Source organism: Dryas octopetala, chromosome 6, assembly GCF_963921425.1.
Source record: "Dryas octopetala chromosome 6, drDryOcto1.1, whole genome shotgun sequence".
NCBI classification, from domain to species: domain Eukaryota; kingdom Viridiplantae; phylum Streptophyta; class Magnoliopsida; order Rosales; family Rosaceae; genus Dryas; species Dryas octopetala.
The window spans coordinates 3,487,582-3,504,314 of record NC_141371.1 but is presented as its reverse complement, the minus strand read 5'-3'; the positions used below and the strand labels follow the sequence as shown (position 1 = coordinate 3,504,314).

Genomic DNA, 16,733 nt, shown 5'->3' with positions numbered 1-16,733 from the left:
AGGCAGTTTCAATATGTTTAATTGATTAAACCATGAGCATGGCTGCCATTGCAATATGTTTTAATAACCAATTCTAGAAAAAGATTAGAACTCTCACATGCACGCTAACGCATATTGAATTCTAAACTTTTTCCAGCATAAAGAAGTTAATTTCTCAAATTTTTAGATGTTAAAATTAGAGATATTAATTTATCATTTTTTTGACAAAATAATCATCATTTGAAAGTTAGTTATGAACAGACATATATATCACAATTTTATATACAAATGGGTTCTACACTTCTACCTGTACTTAATATGCAAATATGCAATACATATAGTACTAAAAACATCGTACAAATAATTTTATCCGTTAATTCTTTTAGGGGTAGATTAGAGAAGAAAAAAGAGAGACTTACCGAGTGAAAGGAGAGTTTTAAACTTTTAACTATGGGCACATCATCACATGATGACATGATAATATGGTATATCACCTTATCTGATAGCAGTTTCTGATAATTCATGAAGACAACTGGTGACAGATGGCATTCACATGCCATATCATATCTCACTAATTGCTCATGCTTGCATGGCATATTGGCATTTCCGATATTAACACAATAACACATGCCTTGTAACTTGTAACCTGTTTAGCTCAGCTGAGATGGTTGAGTTGACCAAGTAATCAAAAAACAAAAAAACAAAAAATTTGGCTTACTTCAGATTTAAAAAAAAAAAAAAATCGACAACATATGTAAGAAAAAGCAGAACTTAGAGAGCTGTGACCACAGTGACAACTAGGATTCACACCCAAGTACCCAACGGACAACACCACAAGCACACAGATACAGCAATCAACTGCAATAAGAAATACAATTAAATGAAGAAAAGAAAAATATTAAAATAAATTGCTGATTATCAGTCATGTTCATAACAACAATTTGAGAAAATCTCAAGTAGACCTTAACATTAACATCACAGAATTCCATGCTTCTCTTTTACTGTATGTATTATGTTTTGTAAGGCATCTCAATCTGAACTCACCACCTACCACTGATAACTCCATCCCTTCTTCCTTTATATCCCCCAGCACTCACAAATATCAGTTTTTTCCATGTCCCTCTACTGTTTTGCACAGGTAAAGGATCTTTCTTGTTACTCTTGGATTTGGGTTTTTGGGAAAGCTCCATCCCAGCTTAGATTCAGACACACATTTGCCCCACAGAGAAAACCCATATAGGGATTAATCGAGTTTTATTTGCTGTATGTTTGATTTTTTATTGTTTTTGAGAACTGGGCTCATTTGGGTTTCTTTAATGAGGCGTTCTTGACACATGTTTATGGGTTTTTTCTGGTCAGAGATCTGGAATTGTGGGTTTAATTCCTTGTCTTAGGATAAGGAATGTCGAACGGGTTTCAAAGATCTGGCATTTCAAGGTTGCTCTTGTGAGTCCCATCACAGAGAGGTAAGAGGATGAATTTGTCTCTTAAATCATTAACATTCTCTTTTCCCCAATACAATTACTTGTGGTTGTATTTTTCGTTAAAGCTTGTTTTTTTTGTCCTTCCAGTTTTCTTATTGTGTTCCATCAAAAGTTGTTAATGTTGGTGAAATGATTATGTGAAATCTAACCTGGTCCAGTGTTTATTGAGCTATTCTGTTTACATTTTGTTCTAAGATATGATCTGTCCATAAGTTTGTTGAACTGCTTTGGTTGCTCTCCTACTTTGATGTTTGTGCTTTTGGTCCTCCATCTTTCTTATTTGGTTCATGTGGTTTTGAAAAGTTCTCTCTTTTATTGTTAGTTTTTGTGGAATTGGTGAAAAATACTAACTTGTAATTTTATCATCTCTCCTCGTCGGTACACAGGGAGTAATGGATTTGATAGAAAAGATTTTGATATGGTGATATAAATTCTTAATGTGAGATTCTGCTATGTGCAGGCATCTTGGTATCTGATAGAATGGCCTCTGATCTCAAAGCAAAGTTATCCAAGGAAACTGTCATTTTTAATCTAAAGGTCTGGGAAGTAATTGGAATAGCTGTTGCATTATTTATCATAATCATCCTCTCTGTGCTATCACTGTGCCTTACTTCTCGTAAGAAAACAAGGAAAGCTAGGGACAACATTCCCCTTAGTCAAATCCCAACGGTCTCAAAAGAAATTAAGGAAGTTCGAGTGGAGCAAGTAGCTGCAAGTGAATTTGTTCCTCGTGATGGAATTCTTCTCACCATTCATGACAAATCCAGTGACAAAGAATCAGATAAGGTTATGGTCCATTTGGGTATGGGAGGAAAAGTGAAGAATGGAGAGAATAGCAGTCAGTCTGGTTCATTTAATCATTTAGAAAAAGATGGTGGTGGCTCCCAATCTGGAGAAGAAGGGAGTTCTGGCACGGTTACAGTCTATAAGCCTTCTTCATCGTATCCCATTACTACCCCATCTCCTCTAATTGGCCTGCCTGAATTCTCGCACTTGGGTTGGGGCCACTGGTTTACATTAAGGGACCTTGAGCTTGCAACAAACCGGTTTTCAAAGGAAAACGTCCTTGGTGAGGGTGGATATGGAATTGTGTACCGGGGATATCTAATCAATGGGACTCCAGTGGCAGTTAAAAAGATCCTAAACAACCTGTGAGTTTAAATATGACTGTTAATATCTTGACTGTTGTGGATCCGTTTATCCATTCTTGGTTCCATGAACTTGTCTAACTTGAACTGTTATATCGTCTTTAGAGGCCAAGCAGAGAAAGAATTTAGAGTGGAAGTTGAAGCAATTGGCCATGTGCGCCACAAGAATTTGGTTCGTCTCCTGGGATACTGCGTCGAAGGGACTCATAGGTACCATTTTCTTTCAAAGCATGCTAAGTCTAATTAATTAATTAATTGAATCTATGGCTTGAATTGTTTTCTCATAAAAATATCAAAGTACATGTAGGTCACTAGAAATTAGAAGGGGAAAAAAAAGGAATCTTCTGTGGCGTTGATATCTGAGAGGTGGATTGGTCTCAGTATTTAGTATATAATAGCCTACTTACAGATGAAGAATAACTTTACTGGAATAATTGGTATCATTTGCATTTCCAAATTTCAGGATGTTGGTCTATGAGTATGTCAACAATGGAAACTTGGAGCAGTGGCTACATGGAGCTATGCGTCAGCATGGATATCTCACTTGGGAAGCCCGCATAAAGGTTCTCCTTGGAACAGCAAAAGCGTAAGTCAAATTATTACATTCTCTTTTTGTTGTTCTAGTTCTCATTTAATGAAACATACTTGTTGCAGTCTTGCCTATTTGCACGAGGCCATTGAACCAAAAGTGGTACACCGAGACATTAAATCAAGCAATATATTGATTGATGACGACTTCAATGCCAAGGTATCCGATTTTGGCCTGGCCAAGCTGCTGGGTGCGGGGAAAAGTCATGTGACAACTCGTGTTATGGGAACCTTTGGGTTAGTATTCTTTCTAGAGCATGACCATTTTTGGCCCCTGACCAATTTTGTTCTTTCAATTTTGGATGTTCCTGATGCTAGATGGTTAAATATTTGTCTTGTCCAATCCTTATCCCATTCTCCCCCCCCCAACAAATTTATTTATTTTTTCAGATATGTGGCCCCTGAATATGCCAATAGTGGACTTTTGAATGAAAAGAGCGATGTGTATAGCTTTGGGGTTTTGCTCTTAGAAGCAATTACTGGAAGAGACCCTGTAGACTATGGTCGCCCTGCTCATGAGGTATGCACAAATTATAGCATAATGATAGTAAAGAAGTTTGTCTGATCATCCTAAGATACCACATTTTTGTCAACAAAGAATCATAAAGGCACTCGAATGCAAGTCAGATTGAATTATAAGTATTCAATAGTGAATGGTAAATGGTTATCACTGCCGATTTACTGTTTAAATTTACTTTGGAGTGCATGATTTTCTAGGCCAACATAGGTCCTCTGTTAAACTGACCCTTCCTGATCGATTTGGTTATGTTTTTACTATTAAGTATACTTGGCCTGGTTCTGGATTTGAAAATCTCAAAACTTAAGTTTGCTTCTCTGGCTGCTCTGGCTGCTAAAGTTAGCCCACCTGAGGAGTGATATGTTAGGTTTGCTTTTAATTTCTAAAGGATACTCTACAGACAGAAAATCATCAATTATACTTGTCACTTGTTTGTATGGTCAATCAAACAAGTATTAATTATCTATCACTTTTCCTCAATGCAACTATACACATGTTTATTCTTATTGTTTTGATCACTATGTTCATTTGGCTGAATGACTTTATGGAGCTTTATTTGACATGTAATCTTAACGTTCACAGGTAAATCTGGTTGATTGGCTGAAAATGATGGTTGGAAGCAGAAGATCAGAAGAAGTGGTAGACCCAAACATTGAGGTGAGACCATCAACAAGAGCCCTAAAACGAGCCCTCTTGACTGCCTTGAGGTGTGTTGATCCAGATTCTGAAAAAAGACCCAAGATGGGCCAAGTTGTCCGTATGCTTGAGTCCGAGGAATATCCTATACCAAGAGAGGTTAGTTTCTCATTCTATCTTTAAAACACAATTTCTGATGGATTGCAATTTGAATTTATTCATGGAGAAAGAGAATGAAGCTGCAATAGTTCCAATTTAGTTTGGCTGCTCCTGAATCCTGAGATGAAATCTGATTCCATTTTCTAACCACAATGCTTCATATTTTGTCCTTGTTACATCAATATTCTGAAACCATTTGGCTGTCTAGAAATTAAATTATTCAAAAATTTCGATTCAACTGACCAAATCAGATCTTTTGATAAACCAAAGGATGGACATTTGAGTTTAAAGAGATGATTTTCACTTTTGAGCATAAGTTTTCTTCTTGCTGTTCAGGATCGAAGGCACCGAAGAACTCAAGCTGATAGCATGGAGATTGATTCCCAGAGAGAAAATTCAGATACTGATCGGAGTGATTATCCGGGTTCAAGATCAGAAAGCAGAACCTACCAACGGTCGTAATTAAACCAGTGATTCATTTGAGGATCTGAGAAATATATAATGTGAGGGTAATTCTTAAAATTTTTTCTACTCTTCAAATTGATGGGTTTGTCTGTATGAGCTGTTACTATCTAGGGCATGGGGAAGGGGTTGATGAGGGAGAGAAATGATCCTCACATTTCTTTTTTTTCCTGCCCCTTTTTCCTTTTGTTTGTTTCTTGTAGATGGAGAGATATATTGTGTGTATGAAAGTGGTGGTGTTTGTGAAGAACCCAAAACAATGGGTCGTGTACAGAATGGTTGCTCTTCAAATTTGTTGGATGAAATACTCTTTTTAGTAAGTTGAAAACACTCTGTTTTTTAGTTGGGTTTATAATTGTGCATCAAACCCAGCCAGGCTTTGAAAAAAATAAGTTTACATGTATAGTCTATCAAAATGAGCTTACTCTTCCCACGCATTAATTACATGTATAATCGACCAATTATTGTCACTCAAACTCATATAGCTGCTCATTAGTTCCGCCATTGGCCAATTGGGTTTCATCATGCGATTAGACTAGAGTCCACTATAAGAGGTGTTTCGTTTTTCTTTTGATCTGGAGGATGCAGATTCGAACTTGTAATCTGATAACAGGTGTTATTTGGTTATAAAAAATGACTAATAAGTCAATGATGAATGTTGAATCAGCTTCTGGAATGGGCTAAAGTTCATCCCCATTAACAAGCTTCTGCCTGCCCAATTAGACGAACCAAAATAAGAGTACAAAGCATGGTTCACGATGGATCTTTTTTTTTTTTTTTTTGGGCAAATGGGTTCACGATGGATCTTAACCCAAGCTAGTGCATGTAAATTTTTAAGGCAACTGAATAGGAAAACAAAAGAGAATGATTTAGTTCCATACTTCCATGCTACGTAGTCTTTGAATCCGTATAAAATTCGAATGCATGCAGATTCCAACTTTGGGCCCGAATTGAATTGGACAATATTGAAGAAAAAAATGATATCAAACTTAAAATCCGAAAGTTCAAGAATTTATTTATTTATTTGAAGGCATTAAATACTACATGGTTGAAACTTAAGGCTGAGTTTGGCAATTGGATAAGTTATTATATGTAAGAGAAAAGAGACAAAGAATGAATGAAAATAGAAATATATCTTATGTTGCTTTCAAGAATCATAAACTATGAGCTTGTTTATGGCAACAAGAAATTGGACTTCAACTCTGACACCTCTCTTTTAAAGTGAAAGTTCATTTGTCTTGAGAAAAATAAGTTTTAAATGACATGTCACTGTGCTTCGCAGTTGTTTGGATTCAAACAAACCAATCAGTATTAGGCTATATGGGTGTCCATGGAGGTACATTTACTGCCGGCCAAGTTTACTGTGGAAACTGATTGTTCTATAATTTAACCTCTGTTTCAGTGTAAAGGCCATGAAGGGTCAGTGAAGGTGAAAGTAGGAACATGCTGACTCGGTTGATTTGGAATTTGGATAGAGGGTATTGGAAATAATTCCTAAAGCTTGGTTGCCCTTTGGTCTCAATGTTAAGGCAGGCAGTCAACTTGTTTTATATAGTTACTAGAGGCATCATGTTCAGTACTAATAGTTCCAGAGAGCCCAAGGAGCTCTTCTGCATGTTGTAGTCAAGTGAGTATTATGAGCCCCAAAATGATGGTTTCTTGCAAATGTATGTACCTACATTACGTCGATCAAATTTCTCAACATTATTATAAATCTTGACCGTTATGTTGGTTACTGTCATGTGCCATCTACATGTTTGATACTTTGATTGCAGGATGGGCTCTTGTTTGGGCATGAAACTGCTGATAGTGTGAGTTTAGCTGCGGTACAAAGATTTTAAGGTATGGATTATGCTGTGGGGGTATGTATAACTAAATCACTAGAATTTAATAGATGGGTTTTGGTTCCTGATACTTGAAGAGGTCTACTTAATAAGTTTTTACTGCAATTAGTCCTCCACATTCGAACATTCTGGTAATGGTAAGTATGACTGTATGACCCAGAGAACTTTTGCTAGCATTATTAAAAAGAGGGATTTAGCAACAAAAACAATGACATACAGGCCTCAACAACCATAGTCATCATCATTTATATCTTGCCAAGCAAGATAATGTTTTGAAATTGACTCTCTTTGTTTTGTCAAATTGCTAGTGATAATTAAGTACAAAAATATCGTCACATGTTGCTGTTTTTTTTATTGCTAACATGTGGTGCCGTGGTGCGCTAGATGGGTAGTGATGCAAAACCCCATGTATGACCTATTCCTCCAGTGTTTTCCTTATTTCCTAAGTTTTCTTTGTGTTTAAGACTCCAATGAATCAGCTTAGCTCAATATTTTGTCACATTGACTTTGACCTTGTCTAAAGCCAATGAAGGAATAACTACTTTTGAGATCTAGCAGGTTTAATCCTTAGCAGTAGTTCATTGGGCTTACTTGTCTGGAAGTTATATGATTGATATTTGAAAATTCTGTTACTTGATATGTGATCTTTTTTTTTTTTCATCAATGATATGTGACCTTTAGTACAAAATGTGTTGCTTGTGATTTGTTCAACTAAAACTATACTTGTACACTGTAGATATATTTACTTACTAAAAGATCCGGAGTTAGAAATGGGTGTTGATCCATGATCCTGATTGTGGCTTAAACTATATAAAACTCCTAATGCTCTGAAGGATTATTTTGGATTAAGCCTGAACTAGTGAACAATTCTCACTCAGTCTCTATCTATCTATCTATATCTCTCACACACCAGCTGACATGTCTTTGTTTTATGTGAATTCTCCCCCTCAAGTAAATATGTATTCACACAAACATCATTTTCAACTTCTTTGAACACCAAGATTAAGAATGATGCATCACCTTACTTCATTAACCTTCACAGTCTAAACATATATATACATCAAGAGTCTTGCATATTTATATACACCTCCATCAAGTTTTTCTTCAAATTTCTCTCTAAGTCAAGGACTATGGCTCAGATGGCTGGCAGAGATGAGATAGAGTCACTAAGAATTGAGTTGGAAGAGATAGCAAGAAGCCTCCAGTCCTCATTTCACAGTCGTACCTCCAGTTTTAGAGGCAATTCAGCATTGAATGCCAAAGACGACGATGATGCTCAATATGCTGTGCAGTGGGCAGCCATCGAGAGATTGCCAACATTTGATCGGTTGAAATCATCTTTGTTTGATAAGAATGATGATGGAGATGAGGTTGATGGTGAAGGAAAGCGGGTGATTGATGTTGCCAAGCTTGGAGCTCTGGAACGGCATCTGTTCATAGAGAAGCTCATCAAACACATTGAGAATGACAACCATCGTCTCTTGCACAAAATTAGAAATAGAATTGACAAGTAAGCCTTTTCTTCTCTTTGGCCTTATGATCATATAAGTATGTGCAGGAATATAAATATATAATTACAATCAATTTGAATGGAGTTGATGCTTGCTCTTACACTTGAAGACTCGCATGCACTACTTTTAGTGGTATATACTGGTGGATGCTGGAATGCTTAGGCAAAACTTAATTAATTAAATTTTACTTACTAAGCAAATGGATGTTCTTTATTGATCGTCATTTTCCAATTTTAAGATGTGTTGATGTTTCTCTTTCCCTAATTTAAATGCTTGTAGTCATATCAGTTACTCTGCCTGTGCATGTGGTAATGACTGTTTTTTTTTGGGTTCATCCTGAAATTTTTTTTGTAGGGTTGGCGTAAAATTGCCCACTGTAGAGGTGAGATATAAGAATCTCACCGTGGAAGCAGTGTGTGAGGTGGTTCATGGAAAGCCCCTCCCAACTCTCTGGAATTCTATCAAAAGCATGCTTTCTGTAAGTATTCACATCATGACCAAGAGTAGTTTTACAGGTTAACTATTCATACAGTCAAAGGATTATCAAACTTTCAAAATTTTTGTGGTAATTTAATAGAGTACAATAAATTCTTGAGAAGATATGTGGTTTCAATGTACATAAATAATTATATATACAAATAGATGTATGTGTACATGTATTCAATAGTTACATGACCATTCAAGAGAAAAGGAGCCAACTCATTAGTTGTTGCTCAAAATTGGGTTAAGTTAGGTTCTTGGTTTGCAGCAGACTGGTATTGTAGTTAACTAACTGTCTGACTTAGATGAGGCCATGACCTAGATTACTGAAATAGCAGAAAATTTTCCATGTATGTATATATCCATAAAATAACTGTTTCAAAATTATATATATATTTATAAAAATGAATCTACAATCACAGCAGAAACTTCTATATATAATTTATCCTCAATATGATAGTTCGCCAGTTATATGTATATGCTCAACTAGACTTTTCTTATTTTTCTATTTTTATATACAGCTCTTTGCCAAGTTTCCAGGTTCAAAGTCACGTGAGGCCAAGATAAGCATTATCAATGATTTTAGTGGTATAATAAAGCCTGGAAGGTAGGCTAGCATCCTTTCCTTTACTGAATTTAACATGATTACAGCCTGATCCGTTCTATAAACCAAATTTTACCATTAATTGTAACAATAACTTAGCTGGGAAATCTCTCATTCAAAAATGCAATTCTTTTTGTCATTTTTTAATAGCCTTAGACAAACTTATAGTTGAACTGTGATTTTAGGGTCCAGCGGTTTTGTCTAACACCTTGGACCAAGTTCACTATCATGGTTGTTGATTTGTTGGTCTTTGATGCATATGAACCAAATACCTTAGAGGATTTCTCTTGTCTTGGTGCTAATTGGTTCTGTTGCAGGTTAACTTTACTGCTTGGCCCCCCAGGATGTGGGAAGACCACCCTTCTAAAGGCGCTGTCAGGGAATTTGGACAAATCCCTCAAGGTTTTCCAATATCTTTATACTTGAATGTCTTTATGATGAGTGATGGCCCTGTTGAGGACCAATAACCAACATTAATGTGGAAGTAGTATGAAGCTGAGACTTGTGATGCAAACCAGCAGTTGACAATAGTTAAAAAACTCCAAAAAACACCTGCATTAAACCGAAATTTGTTATATCAAATAATGTCCATCTCCTTGTTTTAACTATTGGATTCATCAGGACACCATTTGTTGCAAGGAGTCTAGTAATTTTGAGTTGGTTGGGATCTACTTAAGTTTGTAATCCTAATGTATTTTCTTGTTTTGATAGTTCTCAGGAGAAGTTTCTTACAATGGACACAAACTAGAGGAGTTTGTCCCCCAGAAAAATTCAGCTTATATAAGCCAATTTGACATGCACATTCCTGAGATGACTGTGAGGGAAACACTTGATTTTTCAGCCCGCTGTCAGGGTATTGGAAGCCGAGCTGGTAGGATTTGTTGAGTTCAACATAATTATTATTTAGTTGTAGAACCTATAGATGCAGGATAGTGATGATCTGTTTTCTGCCTACAAAGAAATTATGCTGGAAGTCAGTAAAAGGGAGCAGGAGGCAGGAATTATTCCACATCCAGATATAGATACCTACATGAAGGTACTTTCTTAATTTGCTGATACTAGTTCATATTCCATGTTTTTGGGTTCATAAGTATCCCGCACTTTGTGTTCTTCATCGAGGTTATGCACTCTATTGTTGATTATGACATTGTTATAACTTCTAACAGGCAACTTCTGTCCAAGGACTAAAAAGAACCCTTCAGACAGACTACATATTGAAGGTCATCCTCTTTCAACAGAGCTGAAGTATCTTGTTTCCTAGAATTTGTTTCTGCACCTTCTCAGTATGTTTTTTTGCCATGATTATGCAGATCCTTGGGCTTGAGATATGTGCTGACACTCTTGTTGGAGATACCATGAGAACAGGCATATCTGGTGGTCAAAAGAAGAGATTGACAACAGGTAATGCAAATAGAAACGTTGATAGTTTTAGAAGGTTATGCAACATGCACACTCCAGTACTCCATAACACACTAGTTTTACTGATATTACTAACTTCCAACTTCAATTTGACCTTACCTTACTGAAGTGAATTAAAATATTGCAGCGGAGATGATCATTGGTCCCACAAAAGCTTTGTTCATGGATGAGATAACAAATGGCTTAGACAGTTCCACTGCATTCCAGATTGTTGCTTGCCTTCAGCAGCTGGTGCATATAACAGATGCTACTTTGCTAGTTTCTCTTCTTCAGCCTGCACCAGAGACGTTTGAACTCTTTGATGACCTTATTTTAATGTCAGAAGGGAAGATTGTTTATCATGGTCCCCGGGATCATGTTGTGGAATTCTTTGAGGATTGTGGGTTTAAGTGTCCTGAGAGGAAAGGGGTTGCTGATTTCATCCAAGAGGCAAGTGGATTGCAGCTTATAATGCCTTTCTTTTCATGCTTCCATTTCTTCAAATTAATTAAAGCAACAGTTGGCATCTTGATTCTGCAGGTAATCTCCAAAAAGGATCAAGCACACTATTGGTACCACAGGGAACCTCATTATTTTGTATCAGTCGATATGTTCTCAAAAATGTTCAAGGCATATTCTTTAGGGAAGAAGCTATATGAGGATCTCTTAGAGCCATACGATAAGTCCCAGGACAATAAGAATGCTCTTTCTTTTAGCTTGTATTCTCTTTCTAAATGGGAACTCTTTAGAGCTTGTGCATCAAGAGAGCTTCTTCTCATGAGGAGGAATTCTTTTATCTATGTATTCAAAACAATTCAGGTCATCATTTGTGCTTTTGCAATTATACTTCTTAATTCATTTTTTTGGGGGTAAACATTTCTGTTATTCCTCTTTCTATTATATTGTTAAAACTATTTCTAATGACTTGGGAATTCTGAAACATGCTAAGGTTTATTTACTGCAGCTTATCATCATTGCATGTATCACGATGACTGTATTTTTGAGGACTCGAATGGATGTTGATGTTCTTCATGCTAATTACTACATGGGTGCCCTATTCTTTGCTCTCACCATACTTCTCGTTGATGGAATTCCTGAGATGTCCATGACGCTTCAAAGACTAGAAGTTTTCTACAAACAGAAAGACCTTTGTTTTTACCCAGCATGGGCTTATGCAATTCCTGCAACTGTATTAAAAGTTCCTGTTTCATTTGTGGAAGCCCTGGTTTGGACTTCTCTCACTTATTATGTCATTGGATACAGTCCTGAGGTCCAGAGGTGAGTACATGTGAAAAGGCTTATTTTATTCGTATTTTGAGTTAGTTTTGGATCATTTTTAGCAAATGAGTATCTAAACCCTTTCATAAGTTATTGGTCCCTATATATGTTGAAGTGGGGCTGGTACTCTTTATGCAAATAAATGTTGAGTGCACAAGAAATTTCATATTCTGCTAGTTTTGACTCTGAACCTTTATCATGATGTGATTTTCTTTTAGGTTCTTCCGCCAGTTCGTTTTACTCTTTGCTGTTCACTTATCATCAATATCCATGTTCCGCTTCCTGGCCTCGTTCTTTCAGACTATGGTTGTCACTATGACAGCCGGTAGTTTTGCAATATTGTTTCTCTTACTCTTCAGTGGATTCATTATCAAAAAACGTAAGGCTTATTTTACTGGAATAATTCTCCAGTTTATTTAAAAATTAAAACAAAAAAACAAAAAATCAGCTGGAAAAAAAATAATTGGTTATATTGTGGGTTGCAGCTTCCATGCCTGTTTGGTTAGAGTGGGGTTTTTGGGTTTCCCCCGTGACATATGGGGAGATAGGCCTCTCTGTAAATGAGTTTCTTTCTCCAAGATGGCAAAAGGTGAGCATCTCATGTCATTACTATTTATCAACTTGGCATTTCTACAATGAACTTAAAATACAGAGCAAATAGATGGTTACATGCTACTTACTCAGTATGCTTTTGGTTTTTATCTGCAGATATCCGCAAACACTACCATTGGGCTAGAAATACTTGAAAGCCGTGGACTAAACTTTGATGGATATTTCTACTGGATATCACTTGGTGCCTTATTTGGGTTTACAATAGTTTTCAACATTGGATACGCCTTGTCTTTGAGTTTCTTGAAGTGTAAGTTGATTTTTTATTATCCTATTTTTACTCAAGAAGTGGTACTTGAAACACATTGATTCATTCCATTTCATACACACCCAGCTCCTGGATCATCTCGTGCTATCATTTCACATGAAAAGCTCTCCCAAATTCAAAGTACTGATGATTCAGTCAATGATGCCCATGTGGAAGAAAAGTCTGGAAATCATCCTCCTAAAACCACTGATGAAGGTTAGTGCACATGTATTTCTCTCTTTCTTTTTAAGAGAAAATTGGCCCACAAGCTTTTTGTTCGTTTATTTGTCACATTAATGTTCTACAGCATTTTTACAGTTACCTTTTTCTCAATTGACAGGCAGGATGGTCTTACCTTTCACTCCCTTGACAGTAGTGTTCCAAGATATGCAATACTATGTTATTCCTATGGTAACCATATCAAATATTCTTTTGCAAAAGGTTCATGTGGTTGCAGGATTAAAAGGTTTTCGCATCACATGACATTAATTTCTATCCTTCTTATATTTTTGTTCCAGGAAACAAGGGAACGGGGATTTAATCAGAAAAAACTCCAGCTTCTAAGTGATGTTACAGGAGCATTTAGGCCTGGTGTTCTTACAGCATTAATGGGGGTAAGTGGAGCTGGGAAAACAACTCTTCTCGATGTTCTTGCAGGCAGAAAGACTAGTGGCTACATTGAAGGGGACATAAAGATTGGTGGGTATCCTAAGGTTCAAGAAACATTTTCTAGGATCTTGGGTTACTGTGAGCAGACCGACATACATTCTCCACAAATCACGGTAGAAGAATCTTTGATTTTTTCTGCTTGGCTGCGTCTGGCTTCTCAGATTGACTCGAAAACAAAAGCTGTAAGTTTGTGAATGAGATACTTTGGCTCTTGGTTCTAAGTTCATCATTGAGATACTTTGTTTAAACCTGGTATGCCATATCTAACAGGAGTTTGTGAATGAAGTCCTTGAGACAATTGAGCTTGATGGAATAAAAGATGCCTTAGTTGGCATACCTGGTGTTAGTGGCCTATCAACTGAGCAGCGTAAGCGGCTTACAATTGCTGTGGAGCTTGTTTCAAACCCCTCCATAATCTTCATGGATGAACCTACAACTGGTTTGGATGCAAGAGCCGCAGCAATAGTCTTGCGAGCAGTGAAGAATGTAGCTAATACAGGAAGAACAATTGTATGCACCATCCACCAACCAAATATCGATATATTTGAATCCTTTGATGAGGTAAAAGAAAGGAGGTTTAGAGGCAAAAACTTGAAATTAGAATTCAATTGTGAAACAAAAGGCTATTCGTTGTTCGTAGTACGTAGCATCATGCTAGAGAAGGTTCTTACATAAAGTTTCACAAGTAGCAGTGATTTTTATAGAATCCTTGATGGGTAAACTACTTATTCTTTGAATGCAGCTAATTCTTTTGAAAACTGGTGGACGTATAATCTACTCTGGACCACTGGGCAAGCACTCGAGTAGGGTTATAGAATATTTTGAGGTTAGTTTGGTATACCTCTGCTTTCAGAAATCCTAGTTGCTTATAACTTTTAAGTAATAAGCAAAATAAAGTTTTAACAAAGCTTCGGTTTGCTTAATCTTTTATATATTTATAAATTTTATGGCAGAGTCTTCCTGGGGTTCAAAAGATTAGAAGTAACTACAATCCAGCAACATGGATGTTAGAGATCACTTCTACATCAGCTGAAGCTGAACTTGGTGTTGATTTTGCTCAAATATACAGAGAATCTTCTTTATATGAGTAAGCACAACAACTCAATGAGTAATGTCAAAAAAAATTTATCTTTACAAAAGGAAAATAATGGCCTCTGAACGTGGTGTGATTGATTTTTTAAAGAATTATTTTTAAAAATTAAATATGAATCGTTTCCTACTATCCCATTTGCAGGGACAATATAGAGCTTGTAAGACAGTTGAGTACCCCACCTCCTGATTCCAGAGATCTGCATTTTGCAACCCGGTTTTCACAAAATGCCTGGAGACAATTCCAATCTTGCCTATGGAAGCAGCACTTGTCTTATTGGAGGAGTCCGTCATACAACTTGATGCGCATCATGCATACGCTTGTAGCATCTATAATTTTTGGCTCCTTGTTTTGGAACCAAGGGAAGCAGATGTAAGTCCTTAAACTAAGTGCAGTTAATAGTTTCCTCTAATGAAAAGCGATAAAAAAAAAAGTGTTCTATTCCTTTCATAAGGTAGGAGCTTGACTCGTATTTTTCTTCTTCTTCTATATGTTAGAACCAACCAGCAGAACTTATTCAATATATTTGGTTCAATGTATACTGGTGTCATCTTCTTGGGCATAAACAACTGCGCAACCGTTTTGCAATATGTTGCAAGAGAGAGAACTGTTATGTATCGGGAAAAGTTTGCAGGGATGTATTCTCCATGGGCCTTTTCACTTGCACAGGTACAGTTTTCTTGATCGTTTATACAATTTAGTCTTATTCATGGTTATACAAGTGAATCTAACATTCAAGGGACCTCTCAAATGACAGTAGTTTGTTACTTACATTAATCATCGCGATATTGCAGGTGGCAGTGGAGGTTCCCTATCTATTTATTCAGGCAGTTGCCTTTGTGATCATCATATATCCGATGATTGGATACTATGGATCAGCATATAAGGTTTTCTGGTACTTTTATGCTGTATTTTGTTCATTGCTCTACTACAACTATATGGGAATGATGCTCGTTTCATTGACACCAAACTTCATGGTAGCTGGAATTCTATCCTCAGTGTTCTACACAATATATAATCTGTTTGCTGGTTTTCTGATTCCTAAACCGGTAAGCCTAATCATCCTCAACTCAATTTCTGATTCAATATGGTAAGATGTACAAATTTTGACTTAGAGAAATGTTGTTGTTTTTGTTGCAGCTAATTCCTAAATGGTGGATTTGGTTGTATTACCTGACTCCTTCATCTTGGTCACTAAACGGTTTGCTTACTTCACAATATGGAGACATAGACAAGGAGATTATGATATTTGGGGAAACCAAAACAGTGTCTGCCTTCTTAAAGGGTTACTTTGGGTTTCACCATGATCACTTGCCTCTTGTGGCAGTAGTTCTCATTGCTTTTCCCATTGCTTTTGCTTCTATTTTCGCCTACTGTATTGGACGGTTGAACTTCCAGAGGAGGTGAATCTCCCCCCCCTCTTTACCATAGATGGTGAATATGTTGTACGTATTACATAGCTATATAGTCTATATAACCTTATCATGTAGACAAATTATGTTGTTTTCGTTTCTTTTGATGGTTTTTTTAATTCTTTTAGTTGTTTAATTATAGAGACAACAAGAAAGTTGGAATGACTGTAGAATTTATTCTCCAACATAGCTCCACCCAAATTCGATTCTCTCTCCCCCTAAATTAAAAAAAAAAAGCTGATACAAGTATTAAAACCAATATGTCTCGTTACTTTGTTGGAGTAGGTCTCATGTTAAAATTTATAGACAAGAATTTGACCTAAGGTGATCATTGTCCTTGTCACACAAGTTCGATTTCCCCTCCCTATGATTGTTGACTCTCTTTAACACACCATACCACCTAAGGTGATTGTTGACTCTGTTGGATGCAAACAAACAAGTAAATGTGCCAGGCCGTCTAAAGGTTTTAGCACGCAAAGCACAAGTATGACTCGCGCCAAGCATAGCACGAGCTAGTAGTAGTAGTCGTAGTAGGGTATGTATAGTAAGAGTGGCTGCTAGATTGCACAGTAGATATGGCAAGGGTTCTAGAACGTTGTTGGTTTGACAATTTGATGA

General features: G+C 36.7%; 2 protein-coding genes across 6 annotated transcripts; both read left to right on the top strand.

Annotated features, from left to right (window-relative positions):
* The first annotated feature begins 799 nt into the window (after positions 1-799).
* LOC147281201 (Protein kinase superfamily protein) lies at positions 800-5,390 on the top strand. 2 transcript variants are annotated; one of them, XM_086246499.1, is made up of 9 exons: positions 800-1,117; positions 1,339-1,445; positions 1,924-2,614; positions 2,717-2,821; positions 3,075-3,197; positions 3,266-3,436; positions 3,590-3,719; positions 4,299-4,511; positions 4,848-5,390. In XM_086246499.1, the coding sequence occupies exons 3-9, from the start codon at positions 1,944-1,946 to the stop codon at positions 4,971-4,973; spliced, it is 1,539 nt and encodes a 512-aa protein (XP_086102625.1). In that variant the 5' UTR covers positions 800-1,117; positions 1,339-1,445; positions 1,924-1,943; the 3' UTR covers positions 4,974-5,390. The 2 variants fall into 2 exon arrangements, with proteins under 2 accessions (XP_086102625.1, XP_086102627.1); XM_086246501.1 differs by having other exon boundaries at positions 800-1,242.
* A 2,557-nt stretch (positions 5,391-7,947) lies between these two features.
* Positions 7,948-16,110, top strand: LOC147281200 (pleiotropic drug resistance protein 3-like). 4 transcript variants are annotated; one of them, XM_086249175.1, is made up of 25 exons: positions 7,948-8,327; positions 8,683-8,806; positions 9,330-9,415; positions 9,730-9,814; positions 10,124-10,283; positions 10,372-10,448; positions 10,579-10,632; positions 10,723-10,813; positions 10,959-11,260; positions 11,351-11,629; positions 11,775-12,088; positions 12,307-12,467; positions 12,574-12,677; positions 12,797-12,947; positions 13,032-13,114; positions 13,196-13,219; positions 13,263-13,355; positions 13,463-13,795; positions 13,884-14,174; positions 14,356-14,439; positions 14,567-14,700; positions 14,848-15,075; positions 15,201-15,372; positions 15,498-15,752; positions 15,844-16,110. In XM_086249175.1, exons 1-25 carry the CDS (start codon positions 7,948-7,950, stop codon positions 16,108-16,110), a joined length of 4,332 nt encoding a protein of 1,443 aa, XP_086105301.1. The 4 variants fall into 4 exon arrangements, with proteins under 4 accessions (XP_086105301.1, XP_086105300.1, XP_086105302.1 ...); XM_086249174.1 differs by lacking the exon at positions 13,196-13,219 and adding an exon at positions 12,750-12,752 and having other exon boundaries at positions 13,032-13,160; positions 13,285-13,355; XM_086249176.1 differs by lacking the exon at positions 13,196-13,219 and adding an exon at positions 9,277-9,282 and having other exon boundaries at positions 8,683-8,810; positions 9,349-9,415; positions 13,032-13,099; positions 13,263-13,343.
* Positions 16,111-16,733: the final 623 nt, after the last annotated feature.